The sequence below is a fragment of the Mirounga angustirostris genome, unplaced genomic scaffold (genome assembly GCF_029215605.1).
Source record: "Mirounga angustirostris isolate CCGP_5_RB_7025 unplaced genomic scaffold, mMirAng1.0.hap1 SCAF_5, whole genome shotgun sequence".
Classification (NCBI taxonomy): domain Eukaryota; kingdom Metazoa; phylum Chordata; class Mammalia; order Carnivora; family Phocidae; genus Mirounga; species Mirounga angustirostris.
Window position 1 is genome coordinate 57,943,401 of NW_026991713.1, and position 21,469 is coordinate 57,964,869.

The 21,469-nt window shown below is 48.9% G+C and overlaps 2 protein-coding genes across 4 annotated transcripts; both read left to right on the forward strand.

Annotated features, from left to right (window-relative positions):
• Nucleotides 1-1,023: 1,023 nt before the first annotated feature.
• APOF (apolipoprotein F) lies at nucleotides 1,024-2,198 on the forward strand. The gene is given in 2 exon segments (XM_045868822.2): nucleotides 1,024-2,136; nucleotides 2,139-2,198. Coding segments are annotated over 2 exon segments (957 nt in total). The 5' UTR covers nucleotides 1,024-1,239.
• Nucleotides 2,199-2,979: 781 nt separating this feature from the next.
• On the forward strand, nucleotides 2,980-21,346 carry STAT2 (signal transducer and activator of transcription 2). Of its 3 annotated transcripts, none has more exons than XM_045873187.3 (24): nucleotides 2,980-3,123; nucleotides 6,303-6,517; nucleotides 6,678-6,831; nucleotides 7,390-7,485; nucleotides 7,632-7,721; nucleotides 7,813-7,888; nucleotides 8,327-8,412; nucleotides 8,574-8,722; nucleotides 13,953-14,111; nucleotides 14,207-14,299; nucleotides 14,567-14,626; nucleotides 15,024-15,044; nucleotides 15,259-15,352; nucleotides 15,503-15,550; nucleotides 15,631-15,714; nucleotides 15,874-15,972; nucleotides 16,075-16,210; nucleotides 16,332-16,384; nucleotides 16,511-16,605; nucleotides 17,151-17,287; nucleotides 17,458-17,640; nucleotides 17,877-17,934; nucleotides 19,198-19,517; nucleotides 19,798-21,346. In XM_045873187.3, exons 2-24 carry the CDS (start codon nucleotides 6,387-6,389, stop codon nucleotides 19,938-19,940), a joined length of 2,565 nt encoding a protein of 854 aa, XP_045729143.2. In that variant the 5' UTR covers nucleotides 2,980-3,123; nucleotides 6,303-6,386; the 3' UTR covers nucleotides 19,941-21,346. The 3 variants fall into 3 exon arrangements, with proteins under 3 accessions (XP_045729143.2, XP_045729145.2, XP_045729144.2); XM_045873189.3 differs by having other exon boundaries at nucleotides 8,345-8,412; XM_045873188.3 differs by having other exon boundaries at nucleotides 3,036-3,123; nucleotides 6,341-6,517.
• Nucleotides 21,347-21,469: the final 123 nt, after the last annotated feature.

The following is a 21,469-nucleotide window of genomic DNA, read 5'->3' on the forward strand; positions in this document are numbered from 1 at the left end:
TTGCTGTCAGTATCCCCTAGAGCTGCAGGAATGCGTGTTGGGAGTGTGCGGAAGAACTAGGCAAAAAGCTGAAGCACCCTCCAAGTTAAGAACCTCTGAGTGTCTACGGATGATGACAATATAATTTATCAAAAGTTCCACAGCTATCTGGGAGTGCTTTAGGGAGAAATTCATTTAGGAATTTGTCTAGGCTTACTTCAGATATTCAATGCCACCTAGGCAACAAGCATCTTTTCTCAGGACTATGTTTAAGGATGGGACATAGTAAGTAGTTAGAAATGTAAAAGACCAGGGGCGCCCGGGTGGCTCAGTCGGTTAAGCGTCTGCTTTGGCTCAGGTCGTGATCCCAGGGTCCTGGGATCGAGCCCCGCATTGGGCTCCCTGCTCAGTGGGGAGTCTGCTTCTCCCTCTCCCTCTGCCCCTCTCCCCTGTTCCTGTGCTCGCTCTCTCTCTCTCAAATAAAATCTTAAAAAAGAAAGAAAGAAAGAAACGTATAAGACCACTCGGGACAGATGTACCTTATTTCATGCCAGTGGTAAAACACACATGGGACTGGTGTTAGCCTTGAGCATCCCCACTTAGTATTGCCCGGCCCCTAGTTCTTATTCCATTTTGCTTTTTTTTTTTTTCTTTTCTTTCAGTCATCATATATTGTGCATGTAATATGTACTAAGCATGAGAGGTAATTTAACCTTTTTCGCATTCATCCACCCTGTACTAAATCCCCAACCAACTAGATGCTGTAGTTCACTAATTCTTAAACTGAAAAGAGATACAATAAGAGAGAATCATAGAGATCTAATCTCTCCTGACTCTGGGTCTCCCAGCTCATAGCGTGAGCTAGAGTGGAAAAGTGACAGGGATGTGTCAGAAATGCCAAAGAACAGGGTCTTAGGTGTTGAGGTCAATGTGTGACAAGGGGACAAGGCTTGCGCAGCCAATACAAATGGACAAATATTTGCAGAGATTGCATCTCTTACTGATTATGGGGGAAAGCAAATATCTCCTTTCTTCATGGGGCAGAGAAGTGGGCAGAACTGGATTGAGGAGCAACCAAACCTATCAAGACAGTCTCGCTCCTCACATGAACTTTGTGGTAATTTGGGGCCTCGTATAAATGGGTGGAAATAAAGCAGAGGAAGTCTCTGGTGACTTGAAGATGGGGAAGGCCAAGTGGGAACAGTTGGGCTGCATTTCCTGATTCTTGGGCCTTTACCTAAACATAACAGAAGTTTGGAGATGATGGATGAGGTGTGCCCTGAGTCATGGGCTCCTTTCAGACCACAGCCCTTAGGGAAATGGTTTGTATGTTTCTGGTTTGTCCCCTCCCCAGTGTATTCTGTTTCAGACATGTGTGACCTCAGATTCATCACGATACAAGTTGAGCTGCTTTTTTGCTACCTCCTGCTGCCCCCTGTGGATGTCATTTCATATGGAAACCGGACAAATATTCCCTTATCCTTGAGATCCTGGCCACCTTCCTCAGACCCCTTGTCCTGCCAGACTCTGCTCCCAAAGTCCCTGCCTGGCTTCACCAACATGGCACCTCTACCCAAGTTCCTGGTAGCCTTACCACTGGTGATCGCCCTGGCGAAAGCTGGTTGCCAGGCTGATGTCTGGACCCTGCAACTTCAGCTGTACCGCCAGGGGGGTGTAAAAGCTACATAGAAACTCATCCAACATCTTCAAGAGCGCCAGAAAAGCAGAAGCACAGGGAGGGCAGCTTCAGTGGATGCCCTGGCCTCTGCTCTACAGCTGTTGGCCAGGGAGCAACCAGGCCCAGAAAGAGCCCGACGCTCCCTCCCTACCAATGACTGTGAGCAGGAGCAGGAGCACGGTGTGCACAATGTAATCAGGTTGTTTCCAGCAATTGGAACCTACTACAGTCTCGGCACAGCTTTGTATTATGCTGCTCTGAACTGTTCAGACAAGGCCAAGGAACGAGGCCAAGATGGGATCATAGATATGGGTTATGACCTTCTGATGACCATGGCTGGATTGTCTGGGGGACCCACAGGACGACTAATCAGTGCTACACTTAAACCTGCAGTGAAGGCTGGTATTGAACAGTTGATCCAGTATTACTATGGGAAAGAGGCAAACACCGCTCTGCCAGAGATCAGCATGGAGGACTGGGGAGGGGGACCTAAGATGTGAGTGACCTGGAAGAAACAACTGCCATGGCCCTTTGGTGTTAGTTCACCTCCCTGATTAGTTCAGGGCTTATATAACGGCTATGACTTAGATCCTGGGAATGGCAGTCTTGGGATATAAAAGGTGGTCATCACAAAATGAATAAATCTAATATTTTGACAAGCTGTAATGTGTGTATGTTCAAAATCCCAATCTCTGGTTTGTTATCAAGGAGGAAGGCAGTGCTGTAAAATGCAGGAATTTTAAAGTTTGGGGTTTGGAGTCCGAGGATTTAGATTTGAATCCAGGCTCCACTTCTAAGAGCCTCAGTGATCACTGACCAGTAACAACTTTTACTCCAAACTCGGTTTTTTAAAACCTCTAAAGTAGTGATAATCATTTTCACCTGGATGGGTTTTGTGGCAATTAAAAACGATACAATGAACCTCAAGTTCTTAGCAAGGTACCATCAATAAATATTTATGACTACAGCTCGTCCCTTCCTATCCCGAAGTGTCGAAATTCCGGTCCCACCTCTCATGGAGCTCTTACAGCCTGCAGCGTCCTGAACCAGTCTCGGTTTTCTTCCGAAGGCAAGGGTTCTCGGAAATCAGCTGTTATAGCCCCAGGCTATTCCATTAATCGGACTCCTCCCTCCGCGGACACGGGGCGGGGCGTAGTTGAGCTTTCCCACCAATCGCTGGAGCTGGGGGTGTGCGGTTTCGACTCCTCTTGTCCCGCCCCGCGGGGAGAGGACTTGTGGCGGCGCCAATGACTTAGGAAAGTTTGGCTGAATGGCAGCCAGCGTCGGGGTTGCCAGGCAGAGAATGGCGAGCTCCCGAGTTCAGCCGTCCGCTCCAGACCGTGAGCTACAAGGGGGCGGATCTGAGGGGCGGGTCGAAGCCGGGGGCGGAGCCCGCGCCTGAGCTTTTGCGGCCGGAAGCCTTGCCCTGAGCCGCTGGAGAAAGCTGGGATTGAGACCCTTACCAGGTACGGACCCAGAGGGGGCGTGCGGGGGTCTGGGTGCAGGCGCGAGTTCCTACCCGGGAAAGGCGGCAGGCCCCGGAGGTACGCCCCGTAGTGGTAAAACTTCCTCCCCAGGTTGAAATAGCCGTCTCCTGCTGCATAACCGAACCTCCCCATCCAGCCCAGCTCTCCAACCCTAACACCCGTCTTCCCAAACTCCCCGGCAGCCTCCGATACCCTTAGCCGATGCTTTTACCTTCCGGTCTTAGTCTTAATTTTGATTCTCACCAAAAAAACGGTCTAAAGGTAGATACGGTTTCACTTCCTTCGTTGTTATGTTAAGAAGTATAAGGCACAGGGGCACCTGGGAGGCTCAGTCGTTAGGCGTTTGCCTTCGGCTCAGGTCATGATCCCAGGCTGCTGGGATCGAGCCCCGCATCGGGCTCCCTGCTCGGCGAGAAGCCTGCTTCTCCCTCTCCCACTCCCCCTGCTTGTGTTCCCTCTCTCTGTGTCTCTCTCTGTCAAATAAATAAAATCTAAAAAAAAAAAAAAAAAAAAAAAAGAAGTATAAGGGACAGAAAGGTGAAACGATTTGCCTGTGGTCACATACAAATTGCAGTTCTTTTCCAAAAAGCTGATTGAGCACAAAATATATGCCTAAAAGAGTGAGGGATAGCTGGAAAAAAAGTTGTGTTAAAGCCTTTAACCCTCGTGTTTGCGATCTATTTGGGAAGACCGTGGGGTTTTTTTGTTTTGTTTTTTCGTATTTAAACCTCAGGGGTAACTTGCCACCTTGCTCTTTTAATACTAACCGAGATTGGTTCCTTGAGAAGTGGGGCTTCTCCATTTGTGGGTTTTTTGTTTTTTGTTTTTTAAGATTTTATTTATTTATTTATTTGCCAGAGAGAGACACAGCGAGAGAGGGAACACAAGCAAGGGGAGTGGGGGAAGGAGAAGCAGGCTTCCCGCGGAGCAGGGAGCCGGATGCGGGGCTCGATTCCAGGACTCTGGGATCATGACCTGAGCCGAAGGCAGACGCTTAACTACTGAGCCACCCAGGCGCCCCTCCATTTGTTTTTTTTGTTTTGTTTTTTTAAAGATTTTATTTATTTATTTGGCAGAGAGAGAGTGAGCGTGAGCACAAGTAGGCAGAGCGGCAGGCAGGAGAGGGAGAAGCAGGCTCCCCACCGAGCAGAGAGCTGGACGCGGGGCTCGATTCCAGGACCCCGGGATCATGACCCGAGCGGAAGGCAGATGCTTATCAACTGAGCCACCCAGGCGCCCCCCATTTGTTTTTGTTTGTTTGTTTTAAAGATTTTATTCATTTATTTATTTGACAGAGAGAGACACAGCGAGAGAGGGAACACAAGCAGGGGGAGTGGGAGAGAGAGAAGCAGGCCTCCCGCGGAGCAGGGAGCCCGATGCGGGGCTCGATCCCAGGACTCGGGGATCATGACCCGAGCAGACGCGCAACGACTGAGCCACCCAGGCACCCCCCGCCATTTTTTTTTGTTTTGTTTGTTTAAAGATTTTATTTATTTATTTGAGACAGAGAGAATGAGAGACAGAGAGCATGAGAGGGAGGAGGGTCAGAGGGAGAAGCAGACTCCCTGCCGAGCAGGGAGCCCGATGCGGGACTCGATCCCCGGACTCCAGGATCATGACCTGAGCCGAAGGCAGTCGCTTAACCAACTGAGCCACCCAGGCGCCCTGTTTTTTTAAAGCAGTACAGATGCATAGTTTAAAAAGCCAAGCACTAGTAAGAGGATTAAAATGAAAAATAGGAGCTTCTGACCAGTCCTTTCTTTCCTGTTTCTACTTCAAAGAGGTAGAAAAGCATCTCATGATTATTCATACTGTTGGAAGAGAATCTCTCCCACCCCAGACATTTTTCTTTCATTTGTAATAAGATCATGTGACCTTTTTAAGACCACAGATGTGTGTAAATACTCTTTTCTGTTAGGTTCAGGCTGCAGCAAGAATAAGTTTTGATTTCCTAAAAAGACAGATGGCAGGGGGCAGGGAAAGAGAGGAAGAAAGATTCTTAGCCCAGCCTACTTGGTGACACAAAAAACAGTTTGGAGTGAAATTTCACTTTCACAACAAACACCTGTGCTTTCTTTGCCCAACCCTGTTGCAGTGGGGGGGGGGGGGGGGCGGAATAAAAGAAGAAATTTCTGGGTTTTTCACAAAGTTGATAATCTACATGAAGAATCAGAGGTTGATAGAGGTCTTAAAAGTATCACAGTCATGGGCGCCTGGGTGGCTCAGTTGGTTAAGCGACTGCCTTCGGCTCAGGTCATGATCCCGGGGTCCTGGGATCGAGCCCCACATCGGGCTCCCTGCTCGGCAGGGAGTCTGCTTCTCCCTCTGACCCTCCCCCCTCTCATGTGCTCTCTCTCTCTCTCTCTCAAATAAATAAATAAAATCTTAAAAAAAAAAAAGTATCACAGTCTTAGGGATTGAGTGACCCCTTGTGCAGTATTTAAATATCTGGAATGGAGTTCCTCCTTACTATATGGAAAGCAGATTATAAGGTATACCTATCTCTAAAGAGGTTTCGGTCCTTGGGTGCCTGGGTGGCTCAGTTGGTTAAGCGACTGCCTTCGGCTCAGGTCATGATCCCCGGAGTCCCGCATCGGGCTCCCTGCTCAGCGGGGAGTCTGCTTCTCCCTCTGACCCTCCCCCCTTCTTGTGCTCTCTCTCTCTCTCTCTCTCTCGCTCTCTTACTCTCTCAAATAAATTAAAAAAAAAGTTTTCGGTCCTTGATAAAGCTTTGGGGCCAGCAGGAATCATGCTGAAATAAATACTTATGATCCATTTATGATCTTGAAATGCTCCAGCATAAGTGAATATAAATACAAGCAAATAAATCTAAAATAAATTCATTGAGGGTGGTAGATGAAATAAAGATGGTGGAAATATTGTTTAGTGAAGCTGAATGATGGGATGGGTACATGGATGATTCTTGTACTATTCACTCTACTTGGTGTGTGTTTGAAAATTATTAAAAGAAAAGGCCCACATACTGGAGCTCTTAAATAGTACTCCCTGGAAGGATATGAACCAAACTGATAATACTGGTTACCTGTGAAGAGAAGGGGAAAGGACAAAAATTGGGAGTGGGGTCAATGTAGCTTGAATTGTGTGTGTGTATGTGTGTATTTTTTTCTTACCTGTATAATTAAAAATTTTTATTGTAGTGATAAGCAGTCATGAAACTGTGGCTGATTTAATCCAGGAAAATTTCCGGTTGGGTACCTGCATCCTTCAGACTCAGACCCCAAATGGCGCAGTGGGAGATGTTGCAGAATCTCAACAACCCATTTCAGGATCAGCTGCACCAGCTGTACTCAGATAGCCTCCTGCCCATGGACATTCGACAGTACTTAGCTGTCTGGATTGAAGATCAGAACTGGTGAGCACCTCAGGAAGTTGGATGCGGGTGGAATGAGGAAAGTAATTTCTTCTGAGACCCCAGGATCCTGGAGATACCGAGGGTAGGAAGGGGTTAGAAGGCCTCAAAAGATAGTAGCAGCCCTGCGGAGATACTAATCCTTGTTGTTCCTGGTCCCCAGGCAGGAGGCTGCACTGGGCAATGATGATTCCAAGGCTACCGTGCTGTTCTTCCACTTCTTGGACCAACTGAACAACGAGTGTGGCCGCTGCAGCCAGGACCCTGAGTGCTTGTTACTACAGCACAACTTGCGAAAATTCTCTCGGGACATTCAGGTACTTGGAGGAGCCAGGGACAGCCGACAAGCTGAATAGAAAGGGGACTGAGGGGGCGCCTGGGTGGCTCAGTTGGTTAAGCGACTGCCTTCGGCTCAGGTCATGATCCTGGAGTCCCGGGATCGAGTCCCACATCGGGCTCCCTGCTCAGCAGGGAGTCTGCTTCTCCCAGTGACCCTCCTCCCTCGCATGCTCTCTGTCTCTCATTCTCTCTCTCGCAAATAAATAAAATCTTTAAAAAAAAGAAAAAGAAAGGGGACTGAGTGTAGAGGAGTATGGTTTAGGGTATGGAACAGGACCTGGAGATGTGAAGGGATGGGGGCAGATCTGGGGAAAGGGAGGACGAGGTCTGGACTTAGGGGATCACTGGCAGAGAGAAAGGCAAAGTCTAGATGACCCTGTTGGGAAGAGGCTAGGTTTTAGGGTACCAGTGGTGAAGAGGGGAAGAGCTAGGGGCCCTGAAGGGGGAAGTCCTGGGGTCACTGGTGGGGAAGGTCTGGAGGGCTAGATCAATGACAGTTGATGATCTTTAGTCAATTCTTTATCTTCCTACTGCAGGCCTTTCCCCAGGGCCCTACCCAGTTGGCTGAGATGATCTTTAATCTCCTTCTGGAAGAAAAAAGAATTCTGATCCAGGCTCAGAGGGCTCAGTCGGTAAGAACAATTTGTAGTGATTTTTGAACGCTCTTGGAGTAGAGAGTGACCGTGGAAAGGACATCACATCCTGTGATACAATTGTAGGCCTGGATTTCAGGGAGGAAAGGTCAGAAATGAAATGTGCTCAGAGGCTTTTATTTCAGGAGCAAGGAGAGCCAGCCCTCGAAGCACCCGTAGAGAGCCAGCAGCATGAGATCGAATCCCGGATCCTGGAATTAAAGGCTATGATGGAGGTTAGTGGATGTGGCAAGAGTCGGGATGGGTAGCGCTCAGCCTGCTGCCTCCCACAGAAGCAGCCTCATCTGGGTCTTATCCCCTCTACAGAAGCTGGTGAAATCCATCTGCCAACTGAAAGACCAGCAGGATGTCTTCTGCTTCCGATATAAGATCCAGGCCCAAGGTAGGAAGCAAGCACACCGAGGGGTGGGGGAAGACAGATGCCTGCTGGGAGGCCAAGGGTGGAAGAAAGGGGAAGTGAAAGGAAGCAATAATCCTCCTCTGGCTTGTACACCACCCCGGCTCCAGTCCCTCTGCCAGGCAAAGCTACAAGGGCCGGCGGATGTTATGGAGGTTGTGCTGGAGGTGTGGCTGAGGGATAGTTGGTGGACGTTGGGGGAGATGCGTGGAAAACTGCTTAGCAGATTGAGTGGGCTTTTAGTTCCAGCATGACCATTCAGAATTCGCCCGAGGGCCCAGAGGTGCCTCTGCTTTGCTTGGTTCCCCTTCTTCCCCCTTCAGAATTCCCCCCACCTGACTCTGACTGCGGTCCTGGTCAGGATGGAGAGGGGAAGGAGCCCTAGGTCTGAACCTCTGTCTCACTCCTGCTCCTGCCATCCAGTGAAGACACTCTCTTTAGATCCCCATCAGATGAGACAGCAGCAGCTTCTGCAGGAGACTCTCAATGAACTGGACAAAAGGAGAAAGGTGGGAGACAGACAGAGGAAGTGGGCAGCAGGGAGCAGGGGCAAATGAGGGATGTGGGAGCCCTGGCCTCTTAGCCTTGGCTTCTTTGTCTCTTCCTCCCCGGTTGGGTGGTGGAGGGTGATGGTGAGAAGTGCTCACCACTCACTCTATGTCTTTCGTAGGAGGTGCTGGATGCCATCAAAGCATTGCTAGGCCAACTAACGACCCTCGTTGAGCTACTGCTGCCCAAGTTGGAGGAATGGAAAGTCCAGCAGCAGAAAGCCTGCATTGGAGCCCCTGCGGATGGAGGCTTGGAACAGCTGGAGAAGTGGTGAGAGGCACCTCCCACCTGCCCTTGTCCCAGCCACCCTGCTGTGCTTTGTACATTGTAAATGGTGAATTGTAAGGAATTTCCTCATTCATGTAATGAATTGCCTATCTAGGCAAGAGCTGTTGCTGTCCTTACTCTCTGCTCGCCAAAATGATCCCGGCTCCCTAGTCTGACCACAGTGATCACGCAGGGAACCCGGAGCCCAGTCTTTGCTTTGGTGAAAGGAGTGGATTAATCCACAAGGTGGTTTCTCCTTCCTTTTTAATCACCCAAGAAATAGACTTTGTACTTTTTTTTTTTTTTTAAGATTTATTTATTTACTTTAGAGAGAGAGAGAGAGAGAATGCGAGCAGGGCGAGGGAGGGAAGGAGGGACTGAGGGAGAAGGAGAGAGAGAATCCTTAAGCAGATTCCCTACTGACCGTGGAGCCCAGTGCAGGGCTCGATCCCAGGACCCTGAGATCACGATCTGAGCCGAGATCACAAGCCAGCCGCTTTACCAGCTGAGCTACCCAGGTACCCCTCTACTTTTTTTTTTTTTAACTGTAATGAGTATAATGTCAAAAAAAAAGAGTGACCATTACCTGTTATTATCTTACTACCCAGATGTAGCTACTGTGATACATTTTGTACTATTTTGAGAACTGTGGTTTTTGCTTTTTAACTTAGCAGTGTATTACAGTATTTACCCATGTTATTTTTTTTTTAAATAAGACAGGCTGATGTTTTTTTTTAAGATTTTATTTATTTATTAAGTAAACTCTACACCAACGTGGGGCTCGAACTTACCACCCTGAGATCGAGAGTCCCATGCTCTACCACCTGAGCTAGCCAGACACCCCTACCCATGTTTTTGGGTTGGTTTGTTTGTTTAAGTAGACTCCATGCCCAGCATGGAATCCAACGTGGGGCTTGAAATCATAACCCTGAGATCAAGACCTGAGCTGAGATCAAGAGTCAGATGCTTAACCAACTGAGCCACCTGGGTGCCTCATACCCATGTTATTTTTTTTTTTTTAAACATTTTATTCATTTATTTGAGAGAGAGAGTGAGAGAGAGAGAGAGAGCACAAGAGGGAGGAGCGGGAAAGGGAGCAGCAGACTCCCCGCTGAGCAGGGAGTCCGATGCGGGACTCGATCCCGGGACTCCAGGATCATGACCTGAGCCGAAGGCAGTCGCTTAACCAACTGAGCCACCCAGGCGCCCTACCCATGTTATTATTATTTTTTTTAATTTTATTTATTTATTTGACAGAGACAGAGACAGCGAGAGCAGAAACACAAGCAGGGGGAGTGGGAGAGGGAGAAGCAGGCTTCCTGCTGAGCCGGGAGCCCGATGTGGGACTCGATCTCAGGACCCTGGGATCATGACCTGAGCCGAAGGCAGTCGCTCAACCAACTGAGCCACCCAGGCGCCCCTACCCATGTTATTTTTAATGGTTGCCTTATAGTTCCCTGTATGGAGGTAACATAATTTAGTTAATGAACTCCTATTTTTGGACATTTAGGTTGTTTTTTAATTTCTTGCTATTTTTTTCAGTAAGCTCTTTTATATTAATTTTTTTGTGATGTGGAAAAAATATCTAGTATGCCTTTCAATGTACTTAGAATACCTACTGTTTTAAATATTTTCTAATGAGAAAACTCATTATAATTTATTAAAATTGGGGATGCATGGAGGGCTCAGTTGGTAGAGCATGCGACTCTTAATCTTGGGGTCATGAGTTCAAGCCCCATATTGGGGGTAGAGTTTACTTTTTAAAAAAGTAAATAAATAATATTTTAAAAAGTAAACTATTGGGGCGCCTGGGTGACTCAGTTGGTTAAGCGTCTGCCTTCGGCTCAGGTCATGATCCCAGGGTCCTGGGATCTAGTCCCACATCGGGCTCCCTGCTCAGCGGGGAGCCCGCTTCTCCCTCTCCCTCTGCCACTCCCCCTGCTTGTGCTCTCTCCCCCGCCCCTCTGTCGAATAAATAAATAAAATCTTAAAAATAAATAAATAAAAAGTAAACTATTAAGAATGAATCACAACAATGTTCATGTAAATTGAAAACAGGTATATAGGGCTTAGCGTACAGAATCACTAGTTTTTATTTTTTAAGATTTTATTTATTTATTTGACAAAGAGAGAGAGCACACAAGCAGGGGGAACAGCAGAGGGAGAGGGAGAAGCAGGCTTCCCGCTGAGCAGGGAGCCCGATGCGGGGCTCGATCCCAGGACCCTGGGATCATGACCTGAGCCGAAGGCAGACGTTTAACCAACTGAGCCACCCAGGCGCCCCTTTCTGATCAACCTTGTGCTGCTCCATAATCTCACGTTTTTCTTCCCTTTTGAAGAGCTCACCTTCCTGGTGTCTGGGTTTATGCAACTTCTTCTTGAAGTAAGCATCAGTGCGTACTGATGAGTGAGATGTTGAGAATTTTCACACTGCTGATAGCAATTTTGGTGGAGGAAGCAATGACAGATTTCTGGTGTGTTCTTCATGGCGGAACTCGATTGAGGGCCGGAGGTCCAGTCACAAGTAGCAAGCCACTGCTCAAATGCTTTAGGAAAACCACCCTCTTGCCTCTGTGGAGCCCAGTGAGGATGATCACAGTGGGGCCAGGAGGGGCGCCTCCATGGCTCAGTCAGTTAAGTGTCTGCCTTCCGCTCAGATCATGATCTCAGGATCCTGAGATCGAGTCCTGAATGGGGTTCCCGCTCAGCAGGGAATCTGCTTCTTCTTCTTCTCCCTGTGCCCTTCCCCCTGCTCATGTTCTCTTTCGCTCTCTCCCAAATAAATAAAATCTTAAAAAAAAAAAAAATATATGGGGCCAGGAGTGACACTAGCTTGCAGTTTTCTCACATGCTGACGGAAAGGGTTTTTTTGCCGTGGCTCAACAGTTTTCAAGCCACATCTTCAGTAGGATAATACCTAGACATTTTGTGACGTTTAACCACTCAGGTTCCACCATTCTTGTCACCACCAACTGGTTTTGTGACGGTAGCAAGAACCTTCTTCTTTTTCTTTTCAACTCTGGATTTAGCTGCTGAATACTTCCTGTTGTACATGGCCTTTCTGAAATACATAGCCAATGGGAAATATCTGCCAATTCCTCTGACTAGGACAGGGTTTTGGCTACAGTGGGGCTTCCCTTTCTTTAGCATTTTAGCCTTGAGGTTACCCTTCTTAATCCTGCCACCAGCATCAGCCTTCTTGGCTCCAGGTTTCTTCTCCTTAGCATCTGGCTTCTCATATTTTTCACCCACCATCTTGCAAGATGGGAAAGGATTTTTTTTTTTTTAAGATTTTTTTTATTTATTCATTTGACAGAGACACAGTGAGAGAGGGAACATAAGCAGAGGGAGGGGGAGAGGGAGAAGCAGGCCTCCCGCCGAGCAGGGAGACCGATGCGGGGCTCGATCCTAGGACTCTGGGATCATGACCTGAGCTGAAGGCAGACACTTAACGACTGAGCCACCCAGGCGCCCCAAGGGAAAGGATTTTTTTTTAAGTTTATTTATTTATTTAAACAACCTCTACACCCAATGCGGGACTCAAACTCACAACCCTGAGATCAAGAGTTGTATGCTCCTCTGACTGAGCCATCTGGGCGGCCTGATTTCTTGCTATTTTAAACAGTGCTGCAGTAAATATCCTCATAGCTACATCTTTATTTACATCCCTAATTATTTCTGTAATATAAATCCCCAGAAGTGGTATTCCTGGGTTAAAGGATATACCTATTCTTTTTGGTGGTGTTATTGTTATTGAGTTGATCCTTTGTTTCATTGTTTGTTTTGTTTTTAAAAATTTTATGTATTTATTTGAGAGAGAGAGTATGGGGTGGGGGAGAGGGGCAGAGGGAGAGAGCGAGAAGCAGACTCCCCACTGAGCGTAGAGCCCAACATGGGACTCAATCCCAGGACCCTGAGATCATGACCTGAGTGAAAGTCAGTCGTTTAAACCTCCAACTCTTGGTTTGGGGCAGGTCATGGTCTTGGGCTCATGGGATTGAATGCCGTATGGGGGGCTCCCCACTCAGAGTGGAGTCTGCTTGAGATTCTTTCCCCCTCCTTCTCCCTCCCCCTTTTCTCCTCCCCCTCCCCTCTAAAATAAATAAATAAAATCTTTTTTAAAAAAGAGAGGAGGGCGCCTGGGTGGCTCAGTCGTTAGGCGTCTGCCTTCGGCTCAGGTCATGATCCCAGAGTCCTGGGATCGAGTCCCACATTGGGCTCCCTGCTCCTTGGGAGCCTGCTTCTCCCTGTCCCCCTCCCCTGCTTGTGTTCCCTCTCTCGCTGTGTCTCCCTCTGTCAAATAAATAAATAAAATCTTAAAAAAGAGCTTTGATTTTTCTGATTATAAATATAATGTGTCCCAATTGGAAAAAAAATTCAGACAATTTAAAAGAAAAGAAAGTAAAAACTACCCATCTGCATAACCTTATCATGCAGGGGTACTCATTGTTAGGGCTTTTAAATACATTTTTTTAGATTTTCCCTATGCATATACATAAATATACATCTATACATCTGTTGTAAAGATTTTATTTTTAAGTAATTTCTATACCCAATGTGGGGCTTGAACTTACAACTCCTTGTGTTCCCTCTCTCGCTGTCACTCTCTCTGTCAAATAAATTTTTAAAGATTTTATTTATTTATTTGACAGAGAGAGCACAAGCACGGGGAGCGGCAGGCAGAGGGAGAAGCAGGCTCCCCGGCGAGCAGGGAGCCCGATGTGGGACTCAATCCCAGGACCCTGGGATCATGACCGGAGCTGAAGGCAGATGCTCAACCAATTGAGCCACCAGGCGTCCCAGAAATAAATCTTTAACCAGTTTTTTTTTTTTTTTTTTAAGATTTTATTTATTTATTTGACAGAGAGAGAGACAGCGAGAGCAGGAACACAAGCAGGGGGAATGGGAGAGGGAGAAGCAGGCTTCTTGCCGAGCAGGGAGCCCAATGTGGGACTCGATCCCAGGACACTAGGATCATGACCTGAGCCGAAGGCAGACGCTTAACGACTGAGCCACCCAGGCGCCCTTTTTCACCAGTTTTATATGTGAAAGTGGCTCTGATTTTTATTTCTTGGATTATGAATCATGTTGTATAATCTTTCATATGCTTCCTGGGTTCTTTTTTCGTCCCAGTTTCTGCCTCTCCACATAGTTAAAGGGGAGCTTCTGGAGCCTGTTTGGGGGCACCAGGAAACTCATCAGTTCTCTCTCTCTCTGGAATCCTATCACCCAGGTTCACAGCTGGAGCCAAGCTGTTGTTTCACCTGCGCCAGCTGTTGCAGGAGCTGAAGGGATTGAGTCGCCTGGTTAGCTATCCGGATGACCCTCTGACCAAAGGGGTGGACCTGCGGAAGGCCCAGGTCACGGAGTTGCTACAGCACCTGCTCCGAAGGTCCAGAGGCCAGGGTGGGGCCTCCCGGGAGGGGCAGAAGGAAAGAGCGCGAGGGGCCGTTCTTACAGAGCCTGAGCTGTATATTCTCTCCGCAGAGCCTTCGTGGTAGAAACCCAGCCCTGCATGCCCCAAACTCCCCACCGACCCCTCATCCTCAAGACTGGGAGCAAGTTCACTGTCCAAACAAGGTTGGCATTTCAGAACTCATTCCTGCTTCTTTTTTTCAGCCCTGGTACTACTGTTTCCTTTCTGGCTTTCCAGATCTTTCTGCTCTTGTCTTCTCTCTTTTCTCCTCAATCCACCTTCTTCTTCTTCGTCTTTGTCTTTGTCTTCATCGTCTTCGTCTTCGTCGTCTTCGTCTCCTCCCCCTCCTCCTCCTTCCTTTTCCTCTTCTTCTTCATCTGTCCAGGAGATTAAAGCTGACTGCTTCCCCCATCCACCTCCCTTCCCCTTAGGTTGCTGGTGAGACTCCAGGAAGGCAATGAGTCACTGACTGCAGAAGTCTCCATTGACAGGTAAGTTGGGGCACATAGGACCATGGGGCGGCCAGGACATGGGCTGCTGGGGCTGAGGAGACACGCATTCTTCACCATCAGGCCCTGGGGCTGTGTTCTTACGCTGTCAATTCCTACCTCAGAAATAATAACTCCTCGCTTTTGTTGAACACTATAAGACATGCAGCTTGTCACGTCCTCATTTGTCACAGGAACCCCACGAGTTAGGTATTATCAGTGCGTCATTCAAATGAAGAAACAAGCCCAGAGAGGTCGTGTCTCTTGTGCAAGGCCACATGGCCAGAGAGCGCAGATCTGGGTTCGAACCCAGGTCTGTCTGATCCTAACGACTAAATTCCTAACTCCTACACTGTTTTGCTTCCCAATGATTTTTTTTTTCTTTTTAATTTCTTTTCAGGAATCCTCCTCAATCACAAAGGTAGGTGTCTGACAAGATGCTGTAAACGTTTGTGCACTGCATGACCTGCACAGCCACATGGGGGCACAGACGAGGGGGAGGTTTATTTGGTGGGGGTACGGACAAAGGCAAAAGGGGAGGTCTGACACGAAGTGGAATTTTTGTTGTTTTTCCTGCTGAGTTTGTAGAGTAACTCTGCTCCTGTTCTCCATATATCTTCTCCCTCCTGGAATAGCTTCCGGAAGTTCAACATTCTAACCTCAAACCAGAAAACTTTGACCCCCGAGAAGGGGCAGAGTCAGGGCTTAACTTGGGACTTCGGCTACCTGGTAAGAAGGACTAGTACCTTAAGCTTCTGGTCCAGTGGAACAGGCTAAGGGAAGTTCCCAGGCCTTGGGAAGTCTTGAGGCAAAATAGGGGGTACCAGGGACCCTGGAGTCCCCACTCTGGCATTTTTCTCTCCTTCTCTCAACTCACAGACTCTGGTGGAGCAACGTTCAGGTGGTTCAGGAAAGGGCTGCAATAAGGTGAGGGCTGGACAGAGGATCGGGGCATGGGAGGAACTTGCCAAAGGGCCCTCTGACCGTTGTGTCTTCGGCTGTCCTAGGGAGTGCTGGGTGTGACAGAGGAACTGCACATCATCAGTATTACAGTCAAATACACCTACCAGGGTCTGAAGCAGGAGCTGAAAGTGAGTGAAAATGGAGGGCAGGGAGAGATGAAGCAGATTTGGCCGAAGGCATTAAGGAGGGGTTAAATAGAAGCCTCTCAGCGTGGGAAATTCTCCCCCTTTGCCCCCGTCAGAGCTAGAAACATCACATCCCCCCTCTGACTCCTGTTTTCTCTTCAGACGGACACCCTCCCTGTGGTGATTATTTCTAACATGAACCAAGTCTCCATTGCCTGGGCCTCGGTTCTTTGGTTCAATCTGCTTAGCTCAAACCCCCAGGTAGGAGGTGGGGCCAACAGTGAGGGAAGGTCAGGAGGGGTGTGGAAGCTTGGTATGAGGGCGCTCCTTCTGAGCCATTCTGCCCTCTTCCTACCCTTGCAGAATCAGCAGTTCTTCTCCAGCCCCCCCAAGGCTCCCTGGAGCTTGCTGGGCCCTGCACTCAGTTGGCAGTTCTCCTCCTATGTGGGCCGAGGCCTTGACCCAGACCAGCTGAGCATGCTGAGGAACAAGCTGTTTGGTACAGACCTCCTTTTCTCTCGCCTTTCCCTAGCTGTTGTTTCCCCAGCCTTCCATCCTTTCTATTCCAGGGACCCTAGCCTTGCCTCCTTCCATTATCTGAACTGTCTGTCTGCCCACAGGGCAGAAGTCTAGGACGGAGGGTGCATTGTTATCCTGGGCTGACTTCACTAAGGTAACTCCCTGCATCCTGTGCAGCTAGATCTAGCCCCTATGCAAACACTAGTCCTTCCCCGCCTTACTCCTTCTGCTCACTGCGGGCACCTCCATGACTCTTCCTGCCTTCCCATTCCTCCTGCAGCGAGAGAGCCCTCCTGGCAAGCTACCATTCTGGACGTGGTTAGACAAAATTCTGGAGCTGGTACATGACCACCTGAAGGATCTCTGGAATGATGGGTAAGGCCTTGGTCAGCCTCCTTCTCCCATCCCTCCCTTTCTGCCTTTCTGCGCTTGAGAGCGGACTCCGGGCTCCCTCATGTGGCGGAAAGGGAGAGAGCAAACACTGGTGCGAGGTTGCAAGGTCACACCCCCTCCCATGTGCCAAATAGTCTTAGGCAGCGCGCATCCAGCATCTGTTGTGCTCCAGAGCCTGCTGGGCGCTCTTTATGAATTCTCTCGTTTAATCCTTACAACCACGCTGAGCCGCAGAGAAGTTAGAGAATTCACCCAATGCGTATAGTCCTGTCTGAATACAAGCCTACCTCTTCCCACCACACTGCCTGCTCATTTGTATAGCACTTTGCCTTTTACAAGGTGCTTTTCATCTATGTGACCTCGCGGAAGCCTTGCACCTCTTCCAACCCTGGAAGGTGGATACTGTCAGTAAGATGAAGTGACTTGGCCGAGAGCGAGGGCCAAAAGCTGGCACCTCTCTCCCCGGACAAGGAGAGCGGGAGAGCAGGGAGGCGGGTTGGCCTCACAGCAGCTTTTCTGTGTTTCAGACGCATCATGGGCTTTGTGAGCCGGAGCAAGGAGCGCAAGCTGCTGAAGAAGACCATCTCCGGCACCTTTCTCCTGCGCTTCAGTGAAACGTCGGAAGGGGGCATTACCTGCTCCTGGGTGGAACACCAGGATGATGGTCAGCTGCTCTGCCCCGACGTGCCCACAGCCTGTCCTCTCTGCCCCTCGGCCGGCCCTGGGCTTCCCTGGCTCTGTCCTGAATTTCTCAGCAGACTTGGGGTTGGACAGCCAGGGCGGGACGTCCCAGGCCCCACCTCTTCCTTCAGGCCTGCCTGTTCCCTTCTACAGATAGGGTGCTCATCTACTCCGTGCAGCCCTTCACCAAGGACGTGCTGCAGTCTCTGCCGCTGACCAAAATCATTGGACACTACCAGCTGCTCACTGAAGAGAACATCCCTGAGAACCCACTGCGCTTCCTCTACCCCCGGATCCCCCGGGATGAGGCTTTCGGACGCTACTACAAGGAGAAAGGTGAGAGTCATGGATATATGTCACTGGAAGGTGGCAGGGATTCTCAGGCATCTACAGATCCAACGCCTTTCTTCCAGACGTGGAAAAACTGATAGCCAGAGAAGTGAAAGGATTTGTGCCTAGGACACTGCTGGTTAGCAGGGAGACATGATTATCAGGACCATTTGCACGAGGGGTCCTGGGGCTCTGTGTCCAGCCCCCTGACCTCCCTGTCCTCCTGCGTGTGTGCCCCACAGTTAATCTCCAGGAACGGAGGAAATACCTGAAACATAAGCTCATCGTGGTCTCTAACAGGTGAGCGATGCATTTTTCGCCCATCCTCCCTAACCCTCGTGGGCTGATGTAGTGACCCAGACCTGCTTAGTTCACCTTGCCAGCCTTCACTCCTACTGACCCATACTCTCCAGCCTCTAGGTTTTTTTTCTCGTTCTGCTAGCCTCTTTCCTCTCTAGTGTTCTGCTGCCATCCTTAGATTGTTTCTACAGGGCTTTCCTGCTAATAATCGGCATAATCACTGATGTTCATGGGCATCTACTTGAAGCATGGTACTAGATATTTTTTTAAGAACAGATTTTTTTTCGTTTTATTGAATTCTTTTGAGAATCCATCCAAGTAGGTGATAACAGCCACGTTTAATGAAAGTTTATTATATGGCAAGTACGGGGCTAAATGTTTGTGTTTCGTTTCTTATTTATCGAATCTCCGTAATAGTCCCGTGAGGCAGACTTGGGTATGACTGTAGCTGAAGAACCTGAGGTTTAGTGTGGTGACATGGCATGCCTATGGCACATGGCTAATAAAGGATCCAGGTCTGCCAGATTCCAAAGTGCTTCTTTTAACCATCCTACTGCCTTTCAAGTGGCGGTGTTCCCTTTTTATCGATGGTAAATCTGAGGCTCAGAAAGCTGAAGATCACCCATCTAATAAATGATAGGATTCGGGTGCCTGGGTGGCTCAGTTGGTTAAGCGACTGCCTTTGGCTCAGGTCATGATCCTGGAGTTCCTGGATCGAGTCCCGCATCGGTCTCCCTGCTCGGCAGGGAGTCTGCTTCTCCCTGTGACCCTCCCCCCTCTCATGTACTCCCTCTCTCTCATTCTCTCTCTCTCAAATAAAAATAAATAAAATCTTAAAAAAAAAAAAAGATAGGATTCAAACTCTGGCAAGCCTGATTCCAAAGCCTGGGCTCTTAAGCCCTCTGCTCTGTTGCTCTGTTGCCTTCTTCTTCTTCTTTTTTTTTTTTTTAAGATTTTATTTATTTATTTTAGAGGGAGAGAGAGTGAGTGAGTGGGGGCAGGGGGTAGAGGGAGAGGCAGAGAGAGAATCTCAAGCAGACTCCGCCGCACTGAGCGTGGAACCTGACTCGGGGCTCGAGCTCACAACCCTGAGATCATGACCTGAGCCGAAATCAAGAGTCTGACACTTACCTGACTGAGCCACCCAGGCGCCCCCGCTCCGTTGCCTTCTTAGCCTAGAGAGAGAGTCTCTGCTTGCTCAGCCATTCCCCACTTCACCTAAACAGCCAAGCCCGGCCCCTTTGACTGTATTGCGGTATCCAGACAGGTAGATGAGCTGCGGCAACCGCCGGACCTTAAGCTGGAGCCCGAAGTGGAGTCATTTGAGCTGGAGTCGGGCCTGGCCCCATTGCTAGAGCCCGAGCCAGGCCTGGAGTTAGAGCCACTGCTGGAGGCAGGGCTGGATCTGGGGCCAGCGCTGGAGCCCCTGTTGGAGCCCTCACCAGATGTGGTGCAAAGAGTGTCAGAGCCAAACATGGGACCAGAGCTGAAGCGGGGGCCTATTCTAGAGCCTGAGTCACCGGCAGTGCCCGAGCCAGATTTGCCCCATGACCTGAGACACCTGAACACTGAGGAAATGGAAAGTAAGTGATGAGCCGGGGCTGGGGAAGAGAGGACACATTCCCTTTACCAACTGCCCTCCCTTACCCATTATAGAAAAGGCTGAGGCCTAAGCCTCTCATTGGAGGGAGGCTCATTTCTTTGTGATTCCTTTTATTAGAAAATGCACATGCCTCCTCCTTCCCTGACCTGAGTGCCTCCTCAGGCCTTGTTCAGGCCTCTGCTGCCATCCTCCCTCATTTTCCCTGCTGGGAACTCCTTACCTAAGATCAGGGCCTCATTTCTTTCTTTGGACTACCTTAGTCTTCAGAAACGGTATGAAGATTGAAGAAATCATGACAAATGGTGACCCACTGTTTGCTGGACAGAACACCGTGGATGAGGCTTATGTCTTCCACCCCAGCCATTTCTACACGGACGGGCCCTTGATTCCTTCTGACTACTAGGAACGACATTTCCTCTGTTCTTCCTGTGTCTTTTGTCCTTCCTAGCCCCCACATCATGATGTTGCTCTCCAAGGATGGAAAACCCATTCTAAGCTGGTTAACGCTGGGTTTGGGAGTGGGAAGTGAAGGCAGACTATAGGTAAGGAACAGGCACCAATGAATCAGAATAGATGTTAGCCATGGCTCTAACTGGGATCTTTGAGGCCAGCTGCTCTTTGGGGAGGTATAGGAGTTCTGAGGGTAGGCCAGAGCAATTAGGAGGTACTTAGAGGGCTCAGGCACTTGGAGTGGCTTCTTTCCAGTATGGGAGGAGTCAACATTTGAATAGTTGGTAAGGCTAACGTGGTAGTGCCCACTAGCATTGGCCATCGGTAGGGAACAGAAACGTGATAGGATTCCATTTCTCTCTTCTGGTTCTTTCATGTCTAGAATAAAACCTTTTCCTTCCTTCTTCCCCTCACTCCTGATTAAAGTCCTAAATTCCTTTGGTTCCTGCAGAGACTGAGAGCTTTCTGCTTCAGCCCACCATGTGAGGCTCCCCTCAGAAGAAGGGAATAGGAGATAAACCTCCTCTGCTTACCAGTCTCCTCCCCTGCCCCCCCAAGCTGGCCACACCCATTCCTTCCCCTAAAATGATCCTGCCAATCTAATATGCCTGTGAAGCTTTGCACAATAATTTACTCTGTCTAGTCTCCACTTCCTCAATGCTTAGGAGACGAATCACTCTTGGAGGCCAGGGATGGTAGGGTGGCTGGGAATTTAGGGATCGCTTTTTATAGTATTAGATAGAATTTGGTGTTTTTACAGACAAAGAGAAGCCCTGGGTCTTAGATATTCCTCTATTAAGATAACCATTCATTCTTTTGTACAATATATTGCTTATCTGAAAGAGTTTCTATTCCTTGGGTGTGGACCTGGGCAAAAACCAGGTTCCCGGAACTTAGAACCTTGAATGTTTATCATGGGGCTCCGGACAACCTCACACGTTACTCATCCCCAGGGAACCCCAGGACAACTGCCATTGCACTAAAATGTGTTTCTAGGGGTGCCTGGGTGGCTCAGTCGTTAAGCGTCTGCCTTCGGCTCAGGTCATGGTCCCGGGGTCCTGGGATCGAGCCCCACATCGGGCTCTCCACTCAGCGGGAAGCCTGCTTCTCCCTCTCCCACTCCCCTCTGCTTGTGTTCCCTCTCTCACTGTGTCTCTCTCTGTCAAATAAATAAATAAAATCTTTCAAATAAATAAATAAGTAAATAAAAAAAAATAAAATGTGTTTCTAGTATAACTTGAGATGGCCTGAAAGTGAGGCCCTGTACGTACGGCTGTTTTCTGGCTGGTATGTTAGAGGAATAGTCCTGTTCAGAAAGAGGCCCTTCTGAGCAGAAGTGGCTAATAAACTTTGTACTGACCTAGAAGTGTTTCCTCTCTGAACTTCTTTACTTCTCTGCTCACAAAGAGTAAGGTCTTTGGAGACACCAGCCGGCCATGTAGGATCGAGGTCAGCAAATCATGACCTGTCTTCCAGCCACCC

Excerpts from the sequence above, each read along its gene's own strand:
- STAT2 (XM_045873187.3), top strand. The coding sequence starts at position 6,387 with ATGGCGCAGTGGGAGATGTTGCAGAATCTCAACAACCCATTTCAGGAT. Across the intron at positions 14,627-15,023 it reads GCAGAAGTCTCCATTGACAG|GAATCCTCCTCAATCACAAA; the intron begins GTAAGTTGGGGC and ends ATTTCTTTTCAG. Across the intron at positions 17,288-17,457 it reads GGTGGAACACCAGGATGATG|ATAGGGTGCTCATCTACTCC; the intron begins GTCAGCTGCTCT and ends TCCCTTCTACAG.